Source organism: Lampetra planeri, chromosome 2, assembly GCF_965212315.1.
Source record: "Lampetra planeri chromosome 2, kcLamPlan1.2.h2, whole genome shotgun sequence".
NCBI classification, from domain to species: Eukaryota; Metazoa; Chordata; class Hyperoartia; order Petromyzontiformes; family Petromyzontidae; genus Lampetra; species Lampetra planeri.
In genome coordinates this window covers 33,678,556-33,701,339 of record NC_136108.1, presented here as the reverse complement: position 1 = coordinate 33,701,339, position 22,784 = coordinate 33,678,556, and the positions used below count along the sequence as shown (strand labels likewise).

General features: G+C 48.2%; 1 protein-coding gene across 3 annotated transcripts in view; it reads left to right on the top strand.

The window, feature by feature from the left end:
• The window catches only part of LOC144732301 (trafficking protein particle complex subunit 9-like), a 116,169-nt gene that overhangs the window by 19,889 nt on the left and 73,496 nt on the right, over nt 1–22,784 (top strand). For all 3 annotated transcript variants that reach the window (XM_078613777.1, XM_078613767.1, XM_078613757.1), the window contains exons 14-16: nt 1,125–1,285; nt 2,445–2,612; nt 4,751–4,863. In XM_078613777.1, the coding sequence (XP_078469903.1) occupies nt 1,125–1,285; nt 2,445–2,612; nt 4,751–4,863 (442 nt within the window). The remainder of the gene's footprint in view (nt 1–1,124; nt 1,286–2,444; nt 2,613–4,750; nt 4,864–22,784) is intronic.

The window sequence follows — 22,784 nt, the reverse complement described above, 5'->3', positions numbered from 1 at the left end:
CGACACAGTCCACGCTTAACAAACTTTAGACGGGTCTGTACGTACGTATGTATGTTGAACTTCTCTCGCACCGTACGTAACCAACCGTGCTAATTGGAGGTTCAGGGGAAGGACAGCAAACTAAATACAAAAGCAGTTCCAAAGAAATTCGTTTTCAATCTAGATTTAATAGTGGCTTCCTAATATCGGAAGGAAGAGCGTTCCAGACGGTCGCAGGAGCGCATCTGAAAGCGCGCGTTGCAGTGCATCTGAAAGACAGATGTCAAACGCCAAACAGAATGAGTGACAATGCAATCTGCTCTTCTGTATTGTGCATTCTCACACCTCCGACTAGGACGATTGGCTACGTACGGTGCGAAATAACTTGAACACGTTCTGCTCTGGCTCTCCGCCACCTGCGGGTATATAAGGAAAGGCTGCGAAGTCCATTGCTTAATTGCAGTCATCGTTTCATGTTGCAGACGATGCGTGCATCGACAATTACTGAACTGAAGCAGACTGAGCATGGGCACATTTTTTTGTTCACAGTTGCGGGCGTTCGGCAGACTATTGTTAATCTTTGAAGAAAATCCCCCACCGGTGTTAAATATTTTTTGACTTGACTCTTAAGAATTTGGCAGGGGGCAGGGCTCCGTCCACCTTCAGTTCCCCGAGGCCACGGGGATGGTTAACGGCCTCGTTACATCAGAGGGGGCCCCTCTGCGTTTAGCCGCCAATGCGGCCGAACGGGAAAATTACCGCGACGTGGAAATTGCAGAGCGAGCCACTTTAGGGGGCCCCCTGTTGCAAATGAACGGCATGTGATTTAGCAGGGCTGTCATTGCCACCTCTGAGCCTGGTAGGAAACACTCCTCGGGTATTTCACACAAGCAGCAGACGCTAAATCTTTTGGGCGTCGAGTTTTATAACTCTTTTTCTTTAGAAAAATGAAATCACCGTGAAATTTTTTTTTTGCGTGAAAATAAGGTTTTTTCAAATGTACTTAAAGAATCAACGGTTTTGCTCAATCGCATGGTACGTTTAACCATCTGGCCCAAAAAAAAAAGTATCAATGGGAGCGGGCGTTTCGCGAGGATGCCAATTTGGCTCGTGCGCGATCATTAAAGAGCGCTCCTCATTTGCAGCGACGGGAAGAATGAATCATTGGTAGCAGCCCCAGGCGAGGAGCTGCACCTCGTGGCGTTTGACGGAGAGACTCGGCAGCTGCTCGTGACGATAACGAACGTGGGAATGGTTCCGCTGGAAAAACTTGAGCTGGACGGGGCGATGGAACGGACCCGCCAAGGTGATGCCGAAACCCCCCCCCCCCCTTTCTCCTCCCCCCCCCCCCCCCCCCGGGCGCGAACCGCTCACGTGCAAATAGCCCGGTCGCTGTCCGAGGTAACCCGCCACCAATGAACACTGAAGCCGATGGTTGTAACAGGAGGGACCCTAAGCAGAGGGGGGTGGGAGCCAAGGTGGGAGAGGGTGGAAGGGGCGGTGGAGGCACCGCAATAAACAGGAATTTATCATCACGCGATTTTAAGTTGCGCTCGCGGTGAGCGTGTTCCTCCCGAGCTCCCTCCGATGTGCACCCTGAGGGGGCGTGGGGCAACTGGTTCTGCTTCTGTGGTGGTGGGAGGGTGGGGGGGGGTCTGCTTGCAGTAGAGCAAGTAGGATGGGTTGAAGCGTCAGATCAATGCAGGGGGCTTCAGGGATCTGCTGCCCCTGTCCTCATATTATGAGTAACCCTCAACACCACTCGCCAAATGATGTACTTGTATATAGTGCAATATTAGCGGCTCCTTAATAAATCCTATCGTGCAATTTTGTCATTAATTAAAGCCACAGCATCACTATGTGTATTACTACCGGTTATGTCACGAAATGAAAGACAAAATGCCCACTCTTAACTATGATGCGGCTTCACAATTCGAACGTACTTGACATTCACAAAAACGAAACAAAAGAATCAAGCCGCATACCGTGGGGGACTGTGTGGCTTCATCGGGCATGGGGGGTAGTGAAACAGTCGAGGGCAATTTGTTGAACGTACAAAGAGGGCCCGCCCCCTCCCCTCCCAGAACGTTAAGTGTGCCCCCCCCCCCCCTTAAAACTCAGCCTGGACCTGGTCTGTCTCAACTAACTATCGCTGCGTTTAAACTAAACTTTTTTATTTTACCGGGTAAGGCCCACTGAGCTATATAGCTCTTTGTTCAAGACTGACCCGGCCACAAATGGTAGCTCAACGAAGTGACTCATCATGATGTGGAAATTTATAGTAGTCGAATACTCTCAACGCATGTTGTCGTTTCTACATGTCCATGGAATAACCGGAGGTCCCGGAAAAAAATCCACACGACCATGGGGAGCCAGACATGGAAACTCGGGATTGAACCCACAGACCCTGTGCACACCAGGCGAGGCAGTTAACATCTCGCCACCCCGGTGCGTTTGCTCGGCAGACGAGCCCCGTGAGCGGAGGGACGACGCGGTGTGGGCCTGGCAGCACGAGATGTTATCCCGGCTGCCGCTGCAGGCCGGAGAGGCCCTCACGTTCCCGCTGCACGTGCACGCGCTCATCGGCGGCACCTCGGCGGAGCAGCTGAGCCGGCGGGAGCCGCGCGGCCACGGTGAGGCCCTCGGCGGTTTTGCTTCCCCGACGTGTAACGCGTTTTGCCATGCGCCGCCGCCGCCGCCGCTGTGCGATGGCAAGCGCTGGACTTGTACGTACGTATGTATATTCTTGGTTCTTTCGGCAAAGTCACGTGACTTTAACGAAAGAACCAAGAATATGAATTTCTAAAGTCATGAACGCTTTAAATCGTACGTATGTATGTTGAAGTTCTTTCGTACTGTACGTAACCAATCGTGCTAATCAGAGGTGCAGTACTTGCAGCCTCAACCTGGCCGGTTTGATTCTATTTATCCGTTGAAACAACGGGGCCAGTTTCTCAAATCGCCTTGCCTCTATGCGCCTGACAGACTATTATAACGGGTAATGCCACAAATTTCGATTTAAAGCTTTCGTGACTGCAGGGATTCATCTTCTTGGTTCTTTCGGTAAAGTCACGTAGAAGGGAAGTAATAAAATAATAAAAATAAAACATAATAAAACAATTCTCACCAGAATTGTTTTATTATGTTTTATTTTTATTATTTTATTACTTCCCTTCTACGTGACTTTACCGAAAGAACCAAGAAGGGGTAATGCCACAGTTTGTCAATCAGCAGGTCACGTGTGGCACAGCAGAACGTGGGTACGCCCACCTCTTCCAACATTTCTGGTCGGAAAGGAAGAGTAGGCCAAATACCCTGCAGAGCTGCCCTCCAGTGGGGGTGCCCACTGGAGGGCAATGGTGCGAGTGAGCTATTGCAATGCTGCACCTTTACCTTTAAGGGTCACAGTGGGAATTAGCGAACATAATCAGTAACTGTTCTGAAAAGAGTGTGCTGACAAGGATCCATTAAGTGTGCTTGCATTATACACGGTGACAAATACACAGGTGACCTTTGGATATAACCGGGTAAGAGACCATTAGCGCACTACGCAATGGACCCTGCAACCTTAGTTCAGTTTTCGGCTACGGCTGGCAATCGGTAGGGTGAGTGTTCTCAACAGGTACACGGAGTAGCACCTTCACCAGCCACCACTGACTTACGTGGTGAAGTATAGTCAAACAACGCTCATGGATGACCATGCCTGGGCAGGGGTCTTCATCCCAGATATACTCGTGTTTATTTCGATTTATTCCACGTTTAATAGTAGCAGAATGTGTGAGAAGTTATTACGTTTAAACAGAGATTTGCAGCCGACCTCCAACAATAATTGGCTGTTTAAAAAGAAATATATCCACGCTTCCTGTCGAACGACTAAAACAAATGAACGATTGAGGATTTGTATTATATTCCTCTTCAAGACATTACAACACGTTTACTTTTAGGTTTGCTCTTCAATGCGCTTTGTCGGCTTTGGTACGGAGCTACATCAGGAACTGAAATTCAGCTCACGACGAGGCACGTGGAGCGAAGCGTCGGACACCGTGCCGGACAACACGTGGGACAGCCTCGCTTGTGGCGCCATTTTATTTTTTTACAATTCTCGATCTATCCCAGAGGTGGCGTTGTAGAGCCTCGTGGGCTTTTGAGACCCCTCCAGGCGCGATCTCGCCACGCTCGCAGGGGAACGGCGCAACGAGCAAAAACCCATCGGCGATTCCCAAATCCCTTTGTTTTTTTCTTCCAAAAGGTGCCCCTCCCTGGGGGCCCGGACACTCTGGTTCTTAGATCACCCTCGTGAGCACACGGTCACCGTTGCTGATTTATTTTATTTTCTACCTACCGTGACTTTACCGAAAGAACCAAAGATTATGGATTCCTGCAGTCGCGAATGCTTCAAATCAAGAAGGAAGAATGGCAAACTTGGACACCGCGTTTGTGTTCTAAAATGTCTGGTTCTGTTGGGTTGTTCTTCTATTCCTCCCCCTCCCCGTTTCTTCCGTTTTGTACCCCAGCCCCGTTAACAACTCCCCTACCGATCGTAACCCCTGCCGTGGTAGGGCTGCGAGCCCGAACGCCTCGTTCAATCCCGAATATTTGAGGGTGCGTTGCGCTGAGCGTGTTACACGTTACCCGTTGTTTTTCCCCTCCTTTTGAAATCCACATTGTATCCTGGGTTCTTTAATGCCAATAAACGTTATTGGTATATATACACACAGTATGTATATATACACGCAATAAATATATAAAATGGTGCCCTTCTGTCCCCCAGACCGCGAGTGCCTGAGCCGGCTTCACGGTGCGCCTGAGGAGGCCGACGGGATGAAGAGGCGTGCGGGGTCCGGAGAGCCGGCGGGGCACGTTGACACGAAAGAGCCTTTGAAGGTGAGGGACGGGGGGGGGGATGGCCACGAGGGTGGCTCTCGAAACAACCAGCCGAAGCCACGGGTTTTCGCTGCCTCCAAAATCTCAACGAGTGCCCGAGGCAGCCCTGAGGCAATGTTGAGGATTCCACGTTACCTGTGGTGGGGAGGATTGGCTCCTGCCCTGGTTTTATGAGGATCGTCCCCTTCTTGAGACAACTCTTCTGTCCTGGTGAAGTCTCCCTAAGCCTTCCCGGGACATTCAAAGTCCCAGCTTTTTGTCGGTTATGTGATGATGCATGACTCAGAACAATGTATTGACGACACGTGTAGTTATTCCGTCTCCTGCTATTTGTGAGATTTTGTTTCGCATCCCCATCACGTGTGTCCCGGTTTTTTTTTTTTGTGTGTACACCTCACTGGCGTCAACCCTCGTGGCGTTGCAGCCAGGGGACTGGTCATCCTTCGATGAGAGCTGTTTAGCTCAGTGAGACTTACCAGCCCAACACAAAAACAGATGTGAAGGCCGGGTCTGAGCGTGAGCTCCCCGCAAAGTGCTACTCCATTTGTAATAACCACCTCCCCCCCCCCCCCCCGAGAGGGATAAAGGGTCAAGTGGGCCCTCGATCAGGTTTTGATCTTATAACGTTCTCCGTGTGAGGTGTGCACCTTGCCCCATGGCATCAGCCAGCCTGGTATCAAGAGGGCCTCAATATAACTTCCACCGTCTGTGCCTTGATGATACAAGGCACATGTTTGTGCCTTCCTAGGACTAGATGTAGGGTTTTTATTTACTTGAGATTTTACCAGGTGAAGCCCACTGAACTATTAGCTCTTTTTTTAGAAGCGACCTGGACACCATTGATAGCTCAACAAAGTGGCTTATCATGTAGAAATGTAGAGCAGCTAAATACGTATCTGGGATACCAGAGCAGAAACTAATGCCCGTACATCCCTCCTCTACCACCAACCACCCCTACCCACTGCACCCCCTCCCTCCCCCCCCCACTGCCAATTCCACTTAACCCCAGCCCAGCTGCTCTGCCTTTCTTCCCGAGTGCAAACTCTGCAGTCCGCATGGACGGACTGACAATGACGGACTGGAACATCAGAGTGTGGTGCGCGCCGGGGTGCCGGCCTTAGCTGTGCCCTTTTCAGGTGGCATCACTGCGGCCGGATTAAGCCAGGGGGCTTTGGGGAGTAAGACTCCAGGGGGCCTCGAATATTAAGCATCCCCCTCGCGAAAAAAAAATACTCCTGCCTTGCAAACCTTTTAAAACAGTCTGCATCAGCAGCAGACCGTGCTTTCCCACCTGATGACGGACGCTTGTGTTGCGCCCGAAACGTCGTGATTTATTTTATTTTATACCTACGTGACTTTACCAAAAGAACCAAAGAGTATACCTTGCAATTGTTAAAATACAATTCTGTAGCACGGTGATAAATCTTATATGGTAATTTGGTGATTAAATCCATAGCGGCACTGTGTGCATTACTACCAGTCGTGTGCTGGAATTAAATAGTTTCTGTCAATGTTTTAAACTTTTGATTAGCTTATAATAATTCTTACATCATGTTTAAAAAAAAAAAACTCCGAACTGAAATAACAAGTGGACAGCAATGCATGCGTTTGGCATCGTCGGGGCATGGATGGTGGTGGTAAAGCAATCAAGGGAAGGAATGTAAATGGGCAAAGAAGCCAATCGTGCTAATCGGAGGTGCAGGAGAAGGACAATAAACTAAACACACCAAAGCAATTTTAAATAAATTAGTTTTCAATTTCGATTTAAAGCTTTCGTGACTGCAGGGATTCATCTTCTTGGTTCTTTCAGTAAAGTCACGTAGAAGGGAAATAATAAAAGAATAAAAAGAAAACATAATAAAATATTTTATTCTGCTTTATTTATATTATTTTATAATAATAAAATAATGATATTATTTTAATATTGTTTTATAATAATAACATAATAAAAATAAAACGTAATAAAATATTTTATTATGTTTTATTTTTATAATATTATTTTAATATTGTTTTATAATAATAACATAATAAAAATAAAACGTAATAAAATATTTTATTATGTTTTATTTTTATTATTATTATTATTCTACGTGACTTTACCGAAAGAACCAAGAACATAAATTAGTTTTCAATCAAGACGATTTAAAAGTGCATAGCTCCAGTGGCTTCTTAATACCGGAAGGATGGGCGTTCCAGTCAGCCGTAGAAGCGCGTCTGACGGCTTGCGATGCGGTGAGCGGTGACGGCCTCAGTTCGATGGCCAGCCAAACGCCGCTGTTGCTGCGAGGCTGAGAACGTAACAGGACAGAGACGTCATACCTGACTGCTCAGTGGGCTGTGGCAAGATGCGTCGCGAGAAGAGATGACTCACCGGCGGTCGAGAGCTGTGACGGAGCGCTGAAGTGGCAGCCAAAGGGAGCTGCACTTTGCCAAGAGGTCGTTCACTGTGGAGACGGAGCAGTTTATTAAGCTTGTGTGCGGGAGCTGTATGGAATGTTTGCATCGCCACACCGTCAGAGATGGCGATGGCTTGAGGAGACCTTCTGCTAGAGCCCTTGGTCCACGAGTACATAGATCATGAATGATGATGTATGGATGATGATGATTATGATTTTGACGATGCTCTAGGCCAATATCTATAAATGATGGTAAGATCATTCTGTCGGCCGAATCTCTCTCTCTCTCTCGCCTACGCGCGTACGTTTCACGTGAGGAAAGATGGTTTGATGGAATCAGATGGCAGGTTGTAAGATCGGGGACCATTTTAGACCGACTCTTCTTCACCTTTTGTGTCACGAGACGAGCATCGACAGTGCGGGGAGCGAAGGCGAAATGCGTCAATCGCAAATTGGGATTTTCGTGTTTGTTGTTGTTGTTGTTTGGAAATGAAAGTGCTGAGCTCATGCCCTGGCACCGGCCGCCAGAACATGCCACTCGTTTCTGCTGAGGCATTGGATTTTGCACACACGCACACGCAAAGACAAAGACCCCCCGTATAGCCTTAACAGACTGTAGGGGCAAGTGCTGTTCACGAGCACCTATGAAGGCCGGAACAGCACACGAGGAGGTGGGTGGCCAGCAACCACGCCCGGCCGCCTTTGTCTCTCCAGTGGCGATGTTTACGCACCACACCAGATGTTCATTTGAGGCTGTGTCGACCTAGGGGAGGCCCAGGACTGGTTCGGATAATTGTCACTGGTGTTGGCCGTGAGCGGGAATCGAACTCGGGTCGCCAGGTTCGTAGCGCAGTGCGCTAACTGCTACACTACCGCTCCCCACCACACACACCGCGCACACACACACACACCGCACACACACCACACATACACACACACACCACACATACACACACACACTGCACATGCACACACCGAGCACACACCGTACACACACCGCACGCACGCACACACCGCACGCACGCACACACCGCACGCACGCACACACCGCACGCACACACGCACACACACACCGCACGCACACACGCACACACAAACACACACCCCACACACACATTGCACACACCGCACGCACGCACACACCGCACGCACACACCGCACGCACACACCGCACGCACGCACACACGCACACACAAACACACACCCCACACACACATTGCACACACTCACACACCGCACACACGCACGCACATTTTTTATATTTTGAGGGAAAGGCCATTTTTTTTGTGAATCGCGTGACAGTCAAGATTGTAGCGGTATTTCTGCAGTGCTTGGATGCTAACCGTGGTGACTGTGAATCCATAAAACATGGTTTGCGTTATGCTACTGCTGCTGTGGTATGTGAAGACGTGGTTTCTGCTATCAGTGTTGGACATCTGTGAAAAAGATCTTCATAGATCATCGGATTCCTCAAGTCTAAGTAAAGATCCTGATTCTGATAGTACAGTATTTCCTCGTTATTCACGAGGGAACACATTCAGCAAATTTCGCGGATAATGATATTGGCCTACGAAAACCTATCCTTTTAATGAACTGTCTTAATTGAATACGTAAATAAGCTATAAAATAAATGAAAATTATCTCAACACTTTATCTCTCAACATTTTATCTCATCACATTATATCATCACTTTAATTCTCTCCTCCCTTTCTCTCGCTGCAGTCGTCGTGTAGAGTTCCAGATCCAATTCGCGGATAGCCAAAACCCCGGATAGCAAGTTCGTGAATAACGAGGGAAAGCTTCACTGAGTCTCAAAACACCGTTTCTCACGAGGTTCCTGCCACGTCTTTGCAGGACGGAGCGATGTTTTGCCGTGTGTGTGATCCCAATTTAGAAGTTTGCAGGTGTTACACTTCGTTTTTAATCATTGGTGTTGTCTGACCAACAATGGCAGTTACTGTGTATGCTAGTTTTTAGTCGTGCAGTACAGTGGGGGAATGTGCTAACCTCCACACAGGAAGGCACCCGAGTCGGGAATCGAACCCAGGGCCCTTTGTTGCTGCGAGGCACGAGCGTGAACCATTGCGCCACCACTCTGCCTGCCCATTGTTGGCATCCTTCTACGTTATGTTCGAGGTTATTTTCGAGGTCGTGACGCAAAGATTAATACATAATTAAGAAATTGTCGGCAATTTGACACTAACGTGCATATATATGGAACTCATTATGGTGGCTAAATTAAAGGTGCAGCCCTGCAATGTCTTGCTCACACCACTGCTGGCAGAAGGGCCTCCAGTTGAGGGAGCTCTTGAGAGAGCTCCTGCAGGGGACATCAGGGCCTCGTCTTCCACGCTGGCGAGACGCGTACACATGATGTGGTCTTTTCCCAATCCAGTGGTGGGTGAAAGTCACCCCATGTCGTGTCAAATGTGTGGGGGTTGTTTGATACTTCCCTGCGCTGATCGGTGCAGGTTGGTGAGGGAGGGGGGAGTGACCACGACTGCTTCTCATCGAAGTCGCTCACCGGGTTCATTAGAACAGCACCGCTGTCCACTGGGACAGCCACACCACCTCACCAACGTGATATTACAAAATTACGTAATTATAACTATCATTATAAATAACTAACAGTTTTATTTACCAGCCAAGTGGCTTATTACATGGAAATTCATAGCAGCCAAATGATTTAAACGCGTGATGTTGATTCTAAATGTGGAGGGAGGGGGGGGAAACCGGAGGACCCGGAGAAAAATCCACACAACCACGGGGAGAGAAACATGCAAACTCCAGATATACAGGCATCAGGGTCGGGATCGAGCCCACCACCTCCTGTATACTTTATTTTTATTTCACCGTGATTGAACCAGGGAGATAACATCTCGGCCCCATTATGTGGGGAGTCCTATCTGAACTGCCCCCCCCTACCAGCCTCCCACCTTTCACCAATGCTCTAATCGCGATTGTTCACGGAAGCAAGTTTTGAAAAGCATGCTGGACCAAGGCAAACGTTACAAGTCCCGGCCGTGTGTTTAATGAATCTAAGAGAACTCTCGCCGTCGCTGTCTCTGACGTCGCCGTGCGGACGGTTGGGTGTGGGTGGATGAGTTGACGAGCCTCTACCCCGAGAGGGGGCAACAGCTGCCAAGGTGTGAGGATCGTTATTAAACATCGGCCGCTGAGAAGAATTTATACCTCCGTCTTGACAACGTGATGGAAAGAAAGTTTTAGGAGGGCTTGTCTAGAAATATCCCCCTTGTTGCTGTCAGATGAATATTAGATATTACTTTTCAAAAGTATATATTTTTTATTGCGTGAGAATTTTTTTTTTGCGTGTGAGAATGTTCCGGACAATTTGGATCCTTTGTAGTGTCGTCGTCGATCAAGCTCCAACGTTGTAGTTTCACGATGAGGCTCGATGCGAGCGCATTCGTTTTTGTAATATATGGAAATTGCCACTTTACACCAGGGTTGCCAACTGGCCTGGTTTACCCAGGAATCGTCCCTTATTTTTGAGGAGGCAGCTGCTACCTTTGAAAATCATCGGTAAATCTTTGCGGGGCCATTAAAAGTCTCAGTTTTTTTGTCATTTGCATAGCAGTAATAATCCTACTACACCACTCAAGGCAATGTATTTACGTGGTATTCTGAGACATTCTTCATCCCACGATCATCATCGGCATCATCATCAGCCGTGGTGAAATCCACTGCTGGATGAAGACCTCCCTAAGCCACGGCCACCTCTCAGGATGCTGCCATGTAATTAATAATCCACCGAGCATCTGCACACAATACGTGTGGATGTTGAACTTATTTTGCACCGTGCGCAGCCAACCGTGATAATAGTAGGACATGACCCCCCCCTGTGTTTTGTACCTCTAGGGTGGCAAGTGTACTTTACACTCATCAGTACCAGGTTGTTTGTTGTCCCTTCCCCCGCACCTCCGATAGCACGGTTGGCTACGTACGGTGCGAAAGAAGTTAAATATACACACCACTCGCTCCCTTCACTTGGAGCCGCATTAATGTTTCACGAGGCCAGACAGCGCGGTTGTTAACGGCTTTTAGAGCCAATCTGCTTTCTGACATGTTTCACAACGAACGGTGTCGGTCCAACGGATTATAATTCACCCAATCGCCAGAGTCGAGCTTACATTGACACCTAATTAACAAGAGGCCTTGTCCGTAACGGCGTAATGGGAAGGAGAACGGTTTATTTCAACCACCTGCCACGAGAGGTCCTAGGGTCATATACGGCAAGCTAAGAGTTGTATTCAGTTGCACCGGGTGTTATTGATTTTCTTTAATGAATAAGTCATAGTATTAATAAAAGAGTGCCCCGTACTTTTTCTCAAACCACAAACATGGCCGAGGCTAGCCCCCACAGTAGGACGTCCCCACGGGATTGGAACGAACGGTTGTACTTTGTTCTCCAAAGAAAAGTTCACGCCGCAGGCAAAGCGAAGGTAGTTGCTCGCCCATATTTCCTGTTGGCTGGGAACATTGTGAGAATTCTCCACGCTGCAGTAGCAGGGACAGTAGCAGCAGCAGCAGAAGCGTGAATTATACACCAGAACGCAGTCTTGGCTCCGCGAGACCAGTCATGGGCCTAGAAGCAGGCTTCTCAGCTCTCTTCATTGGCCTTGGCCTCGGTGGTGTGGCCTCTGTCCCCCCAGGACGTAGACTTAGAGGCACCAGCCTTGTCATTGACATCAGCCGAGAGGATCTGGTCTTGATTGGCCTTGACAAAGGCCTACACCTAAAAGGCTCCTGGCCGTGGCCTCGGCTTGGTTTTGCGGTTGCCGGCCTCAATCTCAGCCTTCGCCTCACGAATTCAGGCCGTGCATCTCAAGACTGCTAAGCCGCGAGTCGGGTGTTGCTCTGCGGGGACCAACTTCATCGAGTTGTTTTCTTCCTTTTTAGAATAAGCAACCAGTACGATCGGGTGGCTCATAGATAAGAGTGCAGAACACTCTGCTGAGATCCTTGGTTGGTTAAACCGGGTTCTCAAGTGTAGCGAGGTGGTGGATTCAGCCTGGTCACCAATGACTGTTCAAATGAAGCCCCTCACCTAAAATTTTGTTCAGCCTCAGAATTACAATTGAAAAAAATAATTACTCTCGTGAGACAACCATCAATCTTGGTGGAAAAAAGGTGGTTAATGGCTGGCCCCCTACTGTATGAACCAGAAGTTACTTGAATGGATCCCAGAAGTAGCTCTGTGCTTCCACTTCTATGGGCTATTCTCTAACGTAAAGGGTTGTGCTGCTGCGCGAGAGATACGTATGTATGTTGAACTTCTTTTGCACCGTACGTAGTCGACCGTGCATGGATTCTTCATCTCGTGACGACGCCAATAGCACAATTGGGATAAAATTGGAAATGCGCAACCGGCCTCAGTGTGGAGTTGAGTCAGAGGCCCCAAGGCGAGCAGAAGGGATGGAGAGAGAGGCATTTTCTCCCCTAAGTATACACCCACACGTTCTGGCCTCAACCCGAGCTATACAGTTCCAAAATATTTGATAAGACAACAGTAGTATTACACAAACCATCTTGATCATTTAAATATTTTCACGAATACGACTTCGATTCTCCTTTCCTTCTCTGGGGGATTGTTGTGAGAGACGTTGAGAATTAAAAAGAATAAATTTCACTGATAATTAAGGGAGAGAGTAAGGAAATGTAATATGTATGAGATTACTTCATCAATTCAGAGTGATAGCCAGCATGCCCACCATTCAATTTACTCTTGGCGTTTGTGGGTGGTGTGTTTGACACGCGATACCTCTAGTGCGGTGTTCTTGATTACAAGGCCCGCGGGCCACTTGCCTGCCCCTGGTGGCCTTTAGTGCGGCCCCTGCCATGCGGGCCCGACAATACACGAATGTGAACACACCCCTTGCAGGCAGTGTGGCGGCCCTCGCACGCTGATGTCTTGTCGGCAAAAGTGCCCCCCCCCCCCCCTCTGAAAAGGGTTGAAGAACAATGCCTCATATGTACTCACAAGGGCCGCTAAAACCATTCGCTCGGCAATTTTTTTTTATAAAATGAAAACGCAATGCAAAATGAACAATATTGTCATTGAAAGCAAAATGCCTTCTTAGAAATAATTTGGCGAGTTTAAGCGATGTGAAGTTTTTTTTTCGCGTCGACAATTCTGTACAAAGATAAAGGTGCAGCCCTGCAGTTTCCTGCTCGTGACACTCCTAGCAGAAGGGCCTCCACTTAGGGCAAGCTCTTAGACAGCTGCCGTCCGAGGGTAGCCCGGGGCCTTACTCTTCCGCGCTGGCAAGAGTGGCTGGGAAGAGGTGGCAGTACCCACACTTTACCTCCACCAAAGACAAATATCCCCCGTGTAGCCTGAACAGACTGTTGGGGCGAGTGCTGTTCCTCAGAACCTAATGAAGGCCGGCTCGGCACACGAGGGAGTGGGTGGCCAACACCACGGCCTGATGCTTTCGTTTCACTTGAGGCCCAAGACCGGTTCAGATAATCGTCACTGGTGTTGGCCGTGAGCAGGAATCGAACTCGGGTCATAGGGTTTGTAGCGCAGCGCGCTAACTGCTCCACCACCACTACACTACCTCCACCACCACGACACCACCTCCACCACCACTACACGCGACCAGTCAATCAACTAGCTGTGACGTAATCCTGCCGAGTGGGCAGGGGTGGGAGGATTTGAGAAGCTTGGCTGTTGTTCCACCTGATGGGGCCAGGGAGATCGATTCCACCAAACGACCTCTGGATTGCAAGTCCAGTGTGCTGACCGTTACGGCGTGGCATTTTTTTCTTCCTCTCCACGATTGTATTTGACTTTAGCAAACGCATACAAAAAGCAATTGAAATTGGATGGAAAGTGCCCTTAAGATATATTCAAAAACCACAACCCTGACAAAGGAAAACATTTGAGTTACTCGTAGCCCGGGGGGTTGGAGGAGGGTTTAGAGGTTAATCGTCACACGTATCCTCATTTGTTAAAGCCACAAAAACAAATTAAGGGACTTCTCACCTGTCCGGTGCGCATGACGTAATCGCCCACATGACGTAATCCCCCCCCGCCGCCCCACACTCTGGCCAAGTAATCGTACGCCGCCCAAAGGTTGTTTTTCACGCCGTCTCTTGTGGCAAGGGAGAAACAAAAAACACACCAGTCTGTGTCGGAGACGCTCGGAGACGCCCGGAGGGAAACGGATCTCCAGCGTTCCGCTGCACACTGCAGTTGTATTAATCGGGATGGCCGCCGGGCTTGAACTGTGAACCGCTGCAACAATTGCAACTGCATTGATGCCCAGCAGATGTCAACATGAAGAACGGTGGGTGTTTAAATGATGAAGATGCAGCCCTATGAGTCTAGAATACAGCAACACAATCTTTTTATATCTATCACCGTACGTACCATCCAAATGCGCTCATAAAACGAATTGCACATTCCGACAAATAACGAACCAATATGCTACATTCAACAAGTCACGTGCTACATTCAAATATGTTTGAGGGCACAATCATCGCAAAACTCCCAAGAGCTCTTATATCTTGCCGTTAGATAACCCAGGTCACGTGTGCTTGGGCTGCCCGATGCAAGTCTGAAGCTTCATTGGCGAGTTACAATAATTGGGAAAAATGCTGCGAACATTTGCCACTTGTTCAAAAGCTATCGCAAAGGTGCCATGGTCTTTCGGCCGGGGGGGGGGGGGGATGGGGGCAACGCTGCTCTATGGATCTATACTCGGTTCGGTAATGAGGTCGTTTGTCAATACATTTTTCAATTCGACAAACATTTGGGCCATTGACACCAGGGCACGTGGACCTTACTCTATTCCGAATAAGGTCACTGTAACTTTTAAACATCCACTGTGAAGCAGACATAGTGTTCTATTTATACTCAATATACTTGCCGGCTCAAGCCCGCGGACCACTGCAACATGGGGGCGGCACTGGGGTGTAAATGGGTACAACCCAAAATGAGTCGATCAGATTGCATGTGGTGGGGTAAAGTGTAGTACCAAGACATCTGTCGAGAATCAAAAGGGTAGGACCAATATATCCTCAAGAGGGATACTCTCTCGAGCCCTTTTCGAAGCGGATTATTGCTTAAGTGTGAGCATTGAGGCAGTCCTGGGCCAGTACTGGAAATTCCTCATTCCCATGGCGAGGACGAGTGCATCCACAAGACAACCATTGTTAACTTTCCCACAATGTGGTGCTTGTGTTTTATTCGCCCCTGGATGGGTAATGGGGTTGGGTCAAGCCCCAATCAGGAGTTGAACTCGCAACCTTACAATTTAGAGCTGCTCACTCTCCAAGTTGAGCAGCCGTACGGCCCTCACGTTTTCTTTCTCTTCAGTCGATATTACTGTCTGAGTTCAGAGGTGAAAGTTAGTTCAGGTGAATAGCCACAGGGGCATCGCCGCTGCCACGGGTGAGGTTACGGTGATCTCGCCCATTGAGGCAGTACTTCCTGCACGTCTCGCCCACCCCACATTCCACTGAGATTGCATCGCACGTGTCACTCTGTGGCCAGCACCTGTGTCAGCAGCAGCCCTCGTGTGTGCGCGTGTGTGTGTGCGCGTGTGTGTGTGCGCGTGTGTGTGTGCGCGTGTGTGTGTGCGCGTGTGTGTGTGCGCGTGTGTGTGTGTGCGCGTGTGTGTATGTGCGCGTGTGCGGTAGCGTTACTGGGGGGGGAGGGGGCTTTTGAGGGTGGCTGCGCTGCGAGTGTTACCAAAATTTTAGATTTGAAGCTTTCGTGACTTCAAGTCACGTAGGTAAAAAATGAAATAAAAATTAATAAAAATAAAACAATAAAATCACGACGTTTCGGAGGCAACACAAGTCTCCGTCATCAGGTGGGACCGTCACAGCCAGATTTTCTGCACTTCATTTTTTACCTACGTGACTTTACTGAAAGAACTAAGAGTATGTTACCAAAATGCCTATTCCAAGAAAGCAGAATGGACACATGAAGCCAGGGCAAATGTGCGCACGGCTATCTCCCGCAGTGTGAAACAATTGACCCACTTACTCACGTGGGGAAAGCCATATGTCGTGTGGCAGTGTTTAAAATAGAATTGCTGCTTGATGCTATCTTTTGACAAATAAAGGATGACCCAAAAGTCAGGACAGGTATTATGTGTATTTTAACAAATCACATCACGTTATTTAATTTCTTGACTTGAAGCTTTCGTGACTGCAGAAATTCATACTCTTTGGGTCTTTCGGTAAAGTCACGTAGATAGAAAAATAAAATAAAAAATCACGGACGATTGCTTGTGTTGTGATCAAAACGTCGTGATTTTTATTTATTATTTTTCAATCTGCGTGACTTTACCGAAATATCCAAAGAGTATAGTTATTTCAGTTGTTTGAACAAATGTTCACATTCACTGCCAGCAACATTCATGCGTGCATGGATTATCTTTTGAAATCAACTTTAGGACTTTGTTTTTATATTACATTCATCAATTATGGTTGGTCTCGATTCATTAATTCAGGGTCCTTGGTCAAATCTTAATTTTAGAACTTGGTCAAGTTTTGTAAATTACGAATTTGAGGTGACCCCACAGGAAAATGAAACATCATTATAAATAATGACATAGATAAAATAGTAAAGTCACGTAGAATGGAAATAATAAAATAATAAAAATACAATAATTTTTTTATGTTTTATTTTTATTATTTCCATTCTACGTCACTTTACCGAAATAACCAAGAAGATAAAATAGTAAGTTAAGGGGAAAAAATCGATTACAATGTTTTGATGCCAGTGTTAAAACGACCCGATGTGTCCTGAATTTTGGGCCACCCCCTGAATAATGTTGAGGCTGGGTGACTCAGAGGTCAGAGTGCTGAGCTTGCACCGCTCACTGCCTGGTGATTAAACCAGGTTCTCACATGCAGTGAAGCTGGTGGTCTCAGCTGGGGCACCAACAACTCCACACACATTTGTAGGGGTTCTGAAACAAGCTGAACATGCGTACATAAAATATCAGTTTAACACCCAGGCTTTAGCAACCAATATTATCCATAATCGATGTATTTTTTTATTTGGGTTAGCGCGTAAATATAAATGTGTCGTTAAACCCGCCACCACCCGACACAGCCAATTAGTAAGGTTCGTCACGTAAACAAATCAATGGCAGTTAGTTATTAATTCAGCGCACCGGTGTGTTGGAGAGTAAACGCACAACATCTACAAACAAAAGAAAATGCATCGGTTTAATTGTCACTCAACGAACATTACCCCTCTGTAGCGGGGTGAGGATGGGGATGGTGCTACCCCGCGGGCGTGTGTGGGTAGAGAGGTCACTGGAAGAGATGTTCGCAGCCGCCTGCGCAGGAGCCGGTGTCCAACACCTTGGAATGGCGCTGCTCGGCGAGATCCAAATACATTGATGTTCGTGTCACCAAAACGCGTGTTCGTTTGTTTGGCGCTACGCTGCGTTTCGACAGGTCACCTCAACACCGCGCGCGTTCCTCCGTGCGGGTGGGGGGGGCGCGGGGGTTAACGGTACTTAGCTTCATAATTAAAGCACACACCCCATTGTTGATGGTTTAACGTGACATCGATAGTGGGCAACAGGCGAAACACAGAAGCATGGGGAGCAGCACGTGCTCTCTCAGTGCTGCAACTGTGCTCTGGGGCAGCGTGAGAGCTCACTCGATCGCTCGCGCTATTGTTACGTTTGCTTTAAGTGCGCGCACCTGCGTTGATTAATTGTCATCTGGAAAACATCGCCACGGGCGTTCGGGGAGGGCAAGAAGAAAAGAAAACAACCCACAGCTGCTCAGGCTGCAGACTTGCAACGAGCTTCATCCCGTGCTCTCGATGAGCGCGTTTGGATCGGGTACGGTGCGAAAGAAGTTCAACATTAATACGTACATGTCAACGTTCACCTGTATGGAGCATAGACCGTCACGCGAACTCCAGCCATCCTGTTATCAATATATATTATTACAAACTTTAACAGTGTTGTTTTACTTTTTTTCTCGGCAACCGTGGTTTTAATAAATGATCACGGAGGGTTGAGCGACTGCCGCCATAGCTTTGAAATGATTTCTTCTCGGAACAGCAGTCACCTGCGCTGGGCTGCCACCTGAAACGACGGACCATGCATCTCGACTGCACGTAAAAAAAGTTCTACCAGTGCAGACCTATGATCGTTTTAGAGTTCAGTAGGAAAGTGGTACAATGGGTGCTTAAGGAGTAAATAATGTCGTATACACGTCTGGGTTAATTTAGCAGCCAGCAGCCCTCCTGCACCCCCCTCTCAGTCTTTCATCTCCTGTTCCGTCCATTAACCCAAGATCATTGCTGTTTAATAGAATCACCCGATTCCTTTGATACGTTGCCATCTCGGCCCCGACGTTCTCACGCCGTGTTCCTCGCATTCGCCGCTTTCACCGCCTTTCTCTTTCTCTTTGCGAGCGTGGGTTGCAGATGAATAATTGAAAGACGCATGTGCAAGAGTTTTTATATTTTTTTATTCAAATGTTTTTTTGGTAGGGGGGGTTCTGACTGTCAGTCACATTAAACGCACGCCGGTCCGCAGCTGCCGCCGCACGCGGAACAGCGACGGAATAATGGAGTCGCGAACATGTGCGTGGTGTGCGCGCTCATATTGTTGTTGAGCACGCACGAAGAAACTCGAAGGGGGGGGGGGGGGTGGCTTTGCCCAACGCTAATTGACGGAGCGAGCTACCAGAAGGAGTTGAAAAGAAAAATTGGAGCGGTAATTTATTTTCTTGTTTGCGGCAGAGGGGACCTCCAGAATCCAATAACGTTTTGCCATTTAACGACAAGGGGAGGACATTATACGCTTATTATAAGTCAACCGCATGTGGCTTCGACGACGCCGATCGTGATGGGAGAGAAGGGGACGGAGGCAGGCAGCTGCCATTACACAAAGGTGGCCCTCGCGAACGCGAAACAAATCATTTATTCACGAAGCCCCTAACTTCAAATCGCTCCCCGCAGTTTTGTGTTTTAATAACAACACAATTGACCGCGCGCTCGTCTCTGGGAACCAAAGTGCATTTGCTGCGTCTACGCTGGTTAATGAGACTTGCTGACCACTTCGCCTCCCCCGAGGCCAGCGCCGTTCCCAAAACGGAGTGTAAGCGGCCGCTGTGTGTGGCGTGCTGGGTTCTCCTGACTCTACACCCTCGCCTCTATTAAGAGTCACCACCCCCGTGCACTTTGACACTTCCCCCCCCCGCCCCACAACAACAGTCGCCACCACGCGAAGTTTGTGTTTAATTATTTTCGGCGCGATGTTGAATTGTTTGGATTTTGCGGCAGAGCCGATTTGTGTCGAATAGTAGTGGTGTTTGAATCCATAATAGGGGGGCCAAATGTTCCTCCTTACAGAAGTCGGGGGGTGGCCGTGCAATTGTATAGGCCGCAGGTAAAGTGCGCGAAAGTATACGAGCACAGATGCAACTAAAATGGGGTGCATTGGTGAGTTTGTTGTATAAGCATTGCGTGAATTAGTTTGCTTCCAGTTATCGCAAACTGCAGAGCAGGTGGGAAAGTTCAGCCCTCTCCCGTGTGGAGGGCAAAGGTCACTCTAAGGAATCTCAGAGGTAGCTCTGTGATATCCGCTTCTGTGGACGACTATCTTAAACGAAAGAGTCGCCCTGCTCGACCAGAGCTCTGCGAGCACAACACAATTGGGATATAATCCTGAAGAATTTACCTAAAGGAAATTGGTACCATATGACGCGTTGGAAACTTGACACTCAATCATGACCGACTTGTCAAATCACAATTGCTTCCTAGAATTATCTTCTTCCATGTCTATTGCAGTTCACCAGCATGGCAGTAACATAGTTTTCCGTCTTTGCTTAATTCTTGACCAGAACACAATAATTACTGCAATTCATAGGCCTTTGTCAACCCGCAGTGAGTGACGTCCTCCCCATGCCATGTCGAACATAGGCATTGTTTGACCATACTTCCCCAAAGTTAGCCGGTGCTGGTTGGTGAAGGGGACGGTGTGGGGGAGGTACCAGTCCCGGTTCAGACGTCAGTTGCCACTGAACCACTGGACCACTGCTCCTCCACCACCCAAAATACAAACATATCGGTTATGAACTCTTGCCTAGGTAAAGGTGCAGCCCTGCAACATTATTTTCTATAGGCCAATGCTGGCAGAAAGGCCTTCCCTCGAGGAAGCCCCAGTGAGTCCCTTTCAAAAGTTTTTGGCCAACTCTTCCATGTTGGCCAGACGTCTCGAATTGTGCGAGTACCCACACTTTACCCCACCAACGCACCACCTACCTATTGATACTGCTGAGTGGACAGAGGTGGGGGCGGGGGGGGGAGATTTCAGAAATTTGCACCGATGTTTCTACTGCCGCGCCGGGAGATCGAACCGGCCACCTCTGGACTTGCAAGTGCAGTGCGCTGACCGTTATACCGCGGCAGCTTGAATGCCTAGAGACACGATTGCAGTTACGAAAACTGGCTCGCATGCATACGCCTTGATGCAAGTGGACAGATTTCGGTGCAGATGGTCATGGAGAAGATGCGATGATTTTGGGATCCAACTGGGTTAGGGCGCAGATCTTTTTATGAGAGAGCTGCAATGGTGGTTACAGGCCCGTCCGGCTGCTCGGGTCGTGTGTTTCTCCTTGTGTTATTTGGGGGAGGGGGGGAAGTCTGAAAAATAGCGCAACAATGGTAAACCATCGGCGCTTTCGTTTGTTTATTCACAGCAATCTGCTGTAAGCTGGACTGGATGAATCTGTCTCTTTACGCGCCACTCGCTCTTCTCTCGCCATCACGGCGCCATGCATCACATCCAGTAGCCGCTTACCCTGATTTGTGGTGAGTGGAATCACGATTCCGTGATTAAACGGGTAGAGACGCAGCCCTGAAATGGCTTTCTCATTCCTCTGCCGGCAGTGGATGGGCATCCTTCACCACTCGGCAAATGTAACTATCAACTATTTTTACTTTACCAGGTCAGACCCACTGAGCTATATAGCTCGTTTTGAGAAGCGACCTGGTCACAAAATGATAGCTCAACGAAGTGGCTTGTCACGTGGAACTTTATAGCAGCCAAATAATCTAAACGCACGTTGATTCTAAATGTGAAGGGAAACAAATCGGAGGACCCAGAGAAATATCCACGCGACCATAGGGAGAACATGCAAACTCGAAATACATAGGCGTTAGGGTCAGGATCGAACCCACGACTTCTGACATACGAGGCGAGGACATTAACGTCTCGCCACCGTGGTGCCCCCATTTGCTGCGGCAACGTCCGAATAAAAATGAAATACTTTATCGTTCACAGGATTGGTTGTTTTTTTTCATTAATTTGTTAATTGCTAAAAAGCAACCTTGAACGAATCGCAAAACAAAACGTGAATCACAGTAATCGGGAATGGCTACGCCATACAATGTGGTTATGGCTGGGATGATGGGGGCATGTGTGCAGGTGGCTTAACAGTTGTGACGAATGATCAAATAAGTAACCAATAGGTTTTACCCTTTCTGGAAATAAAACAAGTGTTAAGATGTTCAAACACCAAATAGATGCCCTTTGCAAGGAATCAAGTCTGCAGTAACCACACACGGTACTTGTGGTGAACATGCAAACAAACGTGCTCTGATACAGGTAGGAACCTCCTGGTTATACCAGCCCACAGGGGATTATTGTGTCCGTCCGTCCGTCGTGGATCCAAAAATGGGAGGGGTGGAGCTGGGTGGAGAGGGGAGGGTGGGGAGGGGCTCGGTGGGGAGGGTGGGGCTGGGTGGGGAGGGGCTTGTCACCCCGTGGTGCCCTTATAAAACTCAACGTTTAACCTACTCACGCCGGCTTGTGCCCGCCCTCACAGTCGGTCATATTTTCGGAATACACCACGCCGCCGTTGACCCTGGCCATTGACCGAGCAACCCAACGTTCCTACCAGCTCCCTCCGCAGGAATGTGTTAATTATAGACGCATTGTCTTTGAAACTGATTGGCCTATATCAGAGACGGCCTTCTTTGTGGCCTAGTCTCACCAGTGTATCACACCAGAGAATGTCCAAAGGCGAACAGTACATAGACAATGCACGTATCAGAGCATTTATAGCTTGGGGTGAGCAGCTATATCATGGGACCTTTTTGCCAGGATCAACGTATGAAAAATAAGAATAGTTTTTTTTTACCATATTTAGGGTAATATGCATGCCCGGATAATTTTTCATCATCACCCTGAGTGCTCCAGAGGGAACCCAATTGCTTTATTTTTTTTATCCAGTTTGACGGCAATCATCATCACCCTCATCATCATCATCATCACATTTATCTCTACCACGCCTCCTACATTGCATTACATTTGGAGAGCACAAAGGGGTTATTTGAAATTTAAAAAAAATTACTCGTTCAGGAAGTAATGTGTGGTACAAATACAATGTTAAAACTAAACATCGGAGAGACGATATATGTTCATCAAAAATAATTAAAGTTGAAACGTTAACCGGGCCTTGAGTGTTCCGGTTGTTTTTTATGTCCACTCCAATAGCGTTAATTCACGC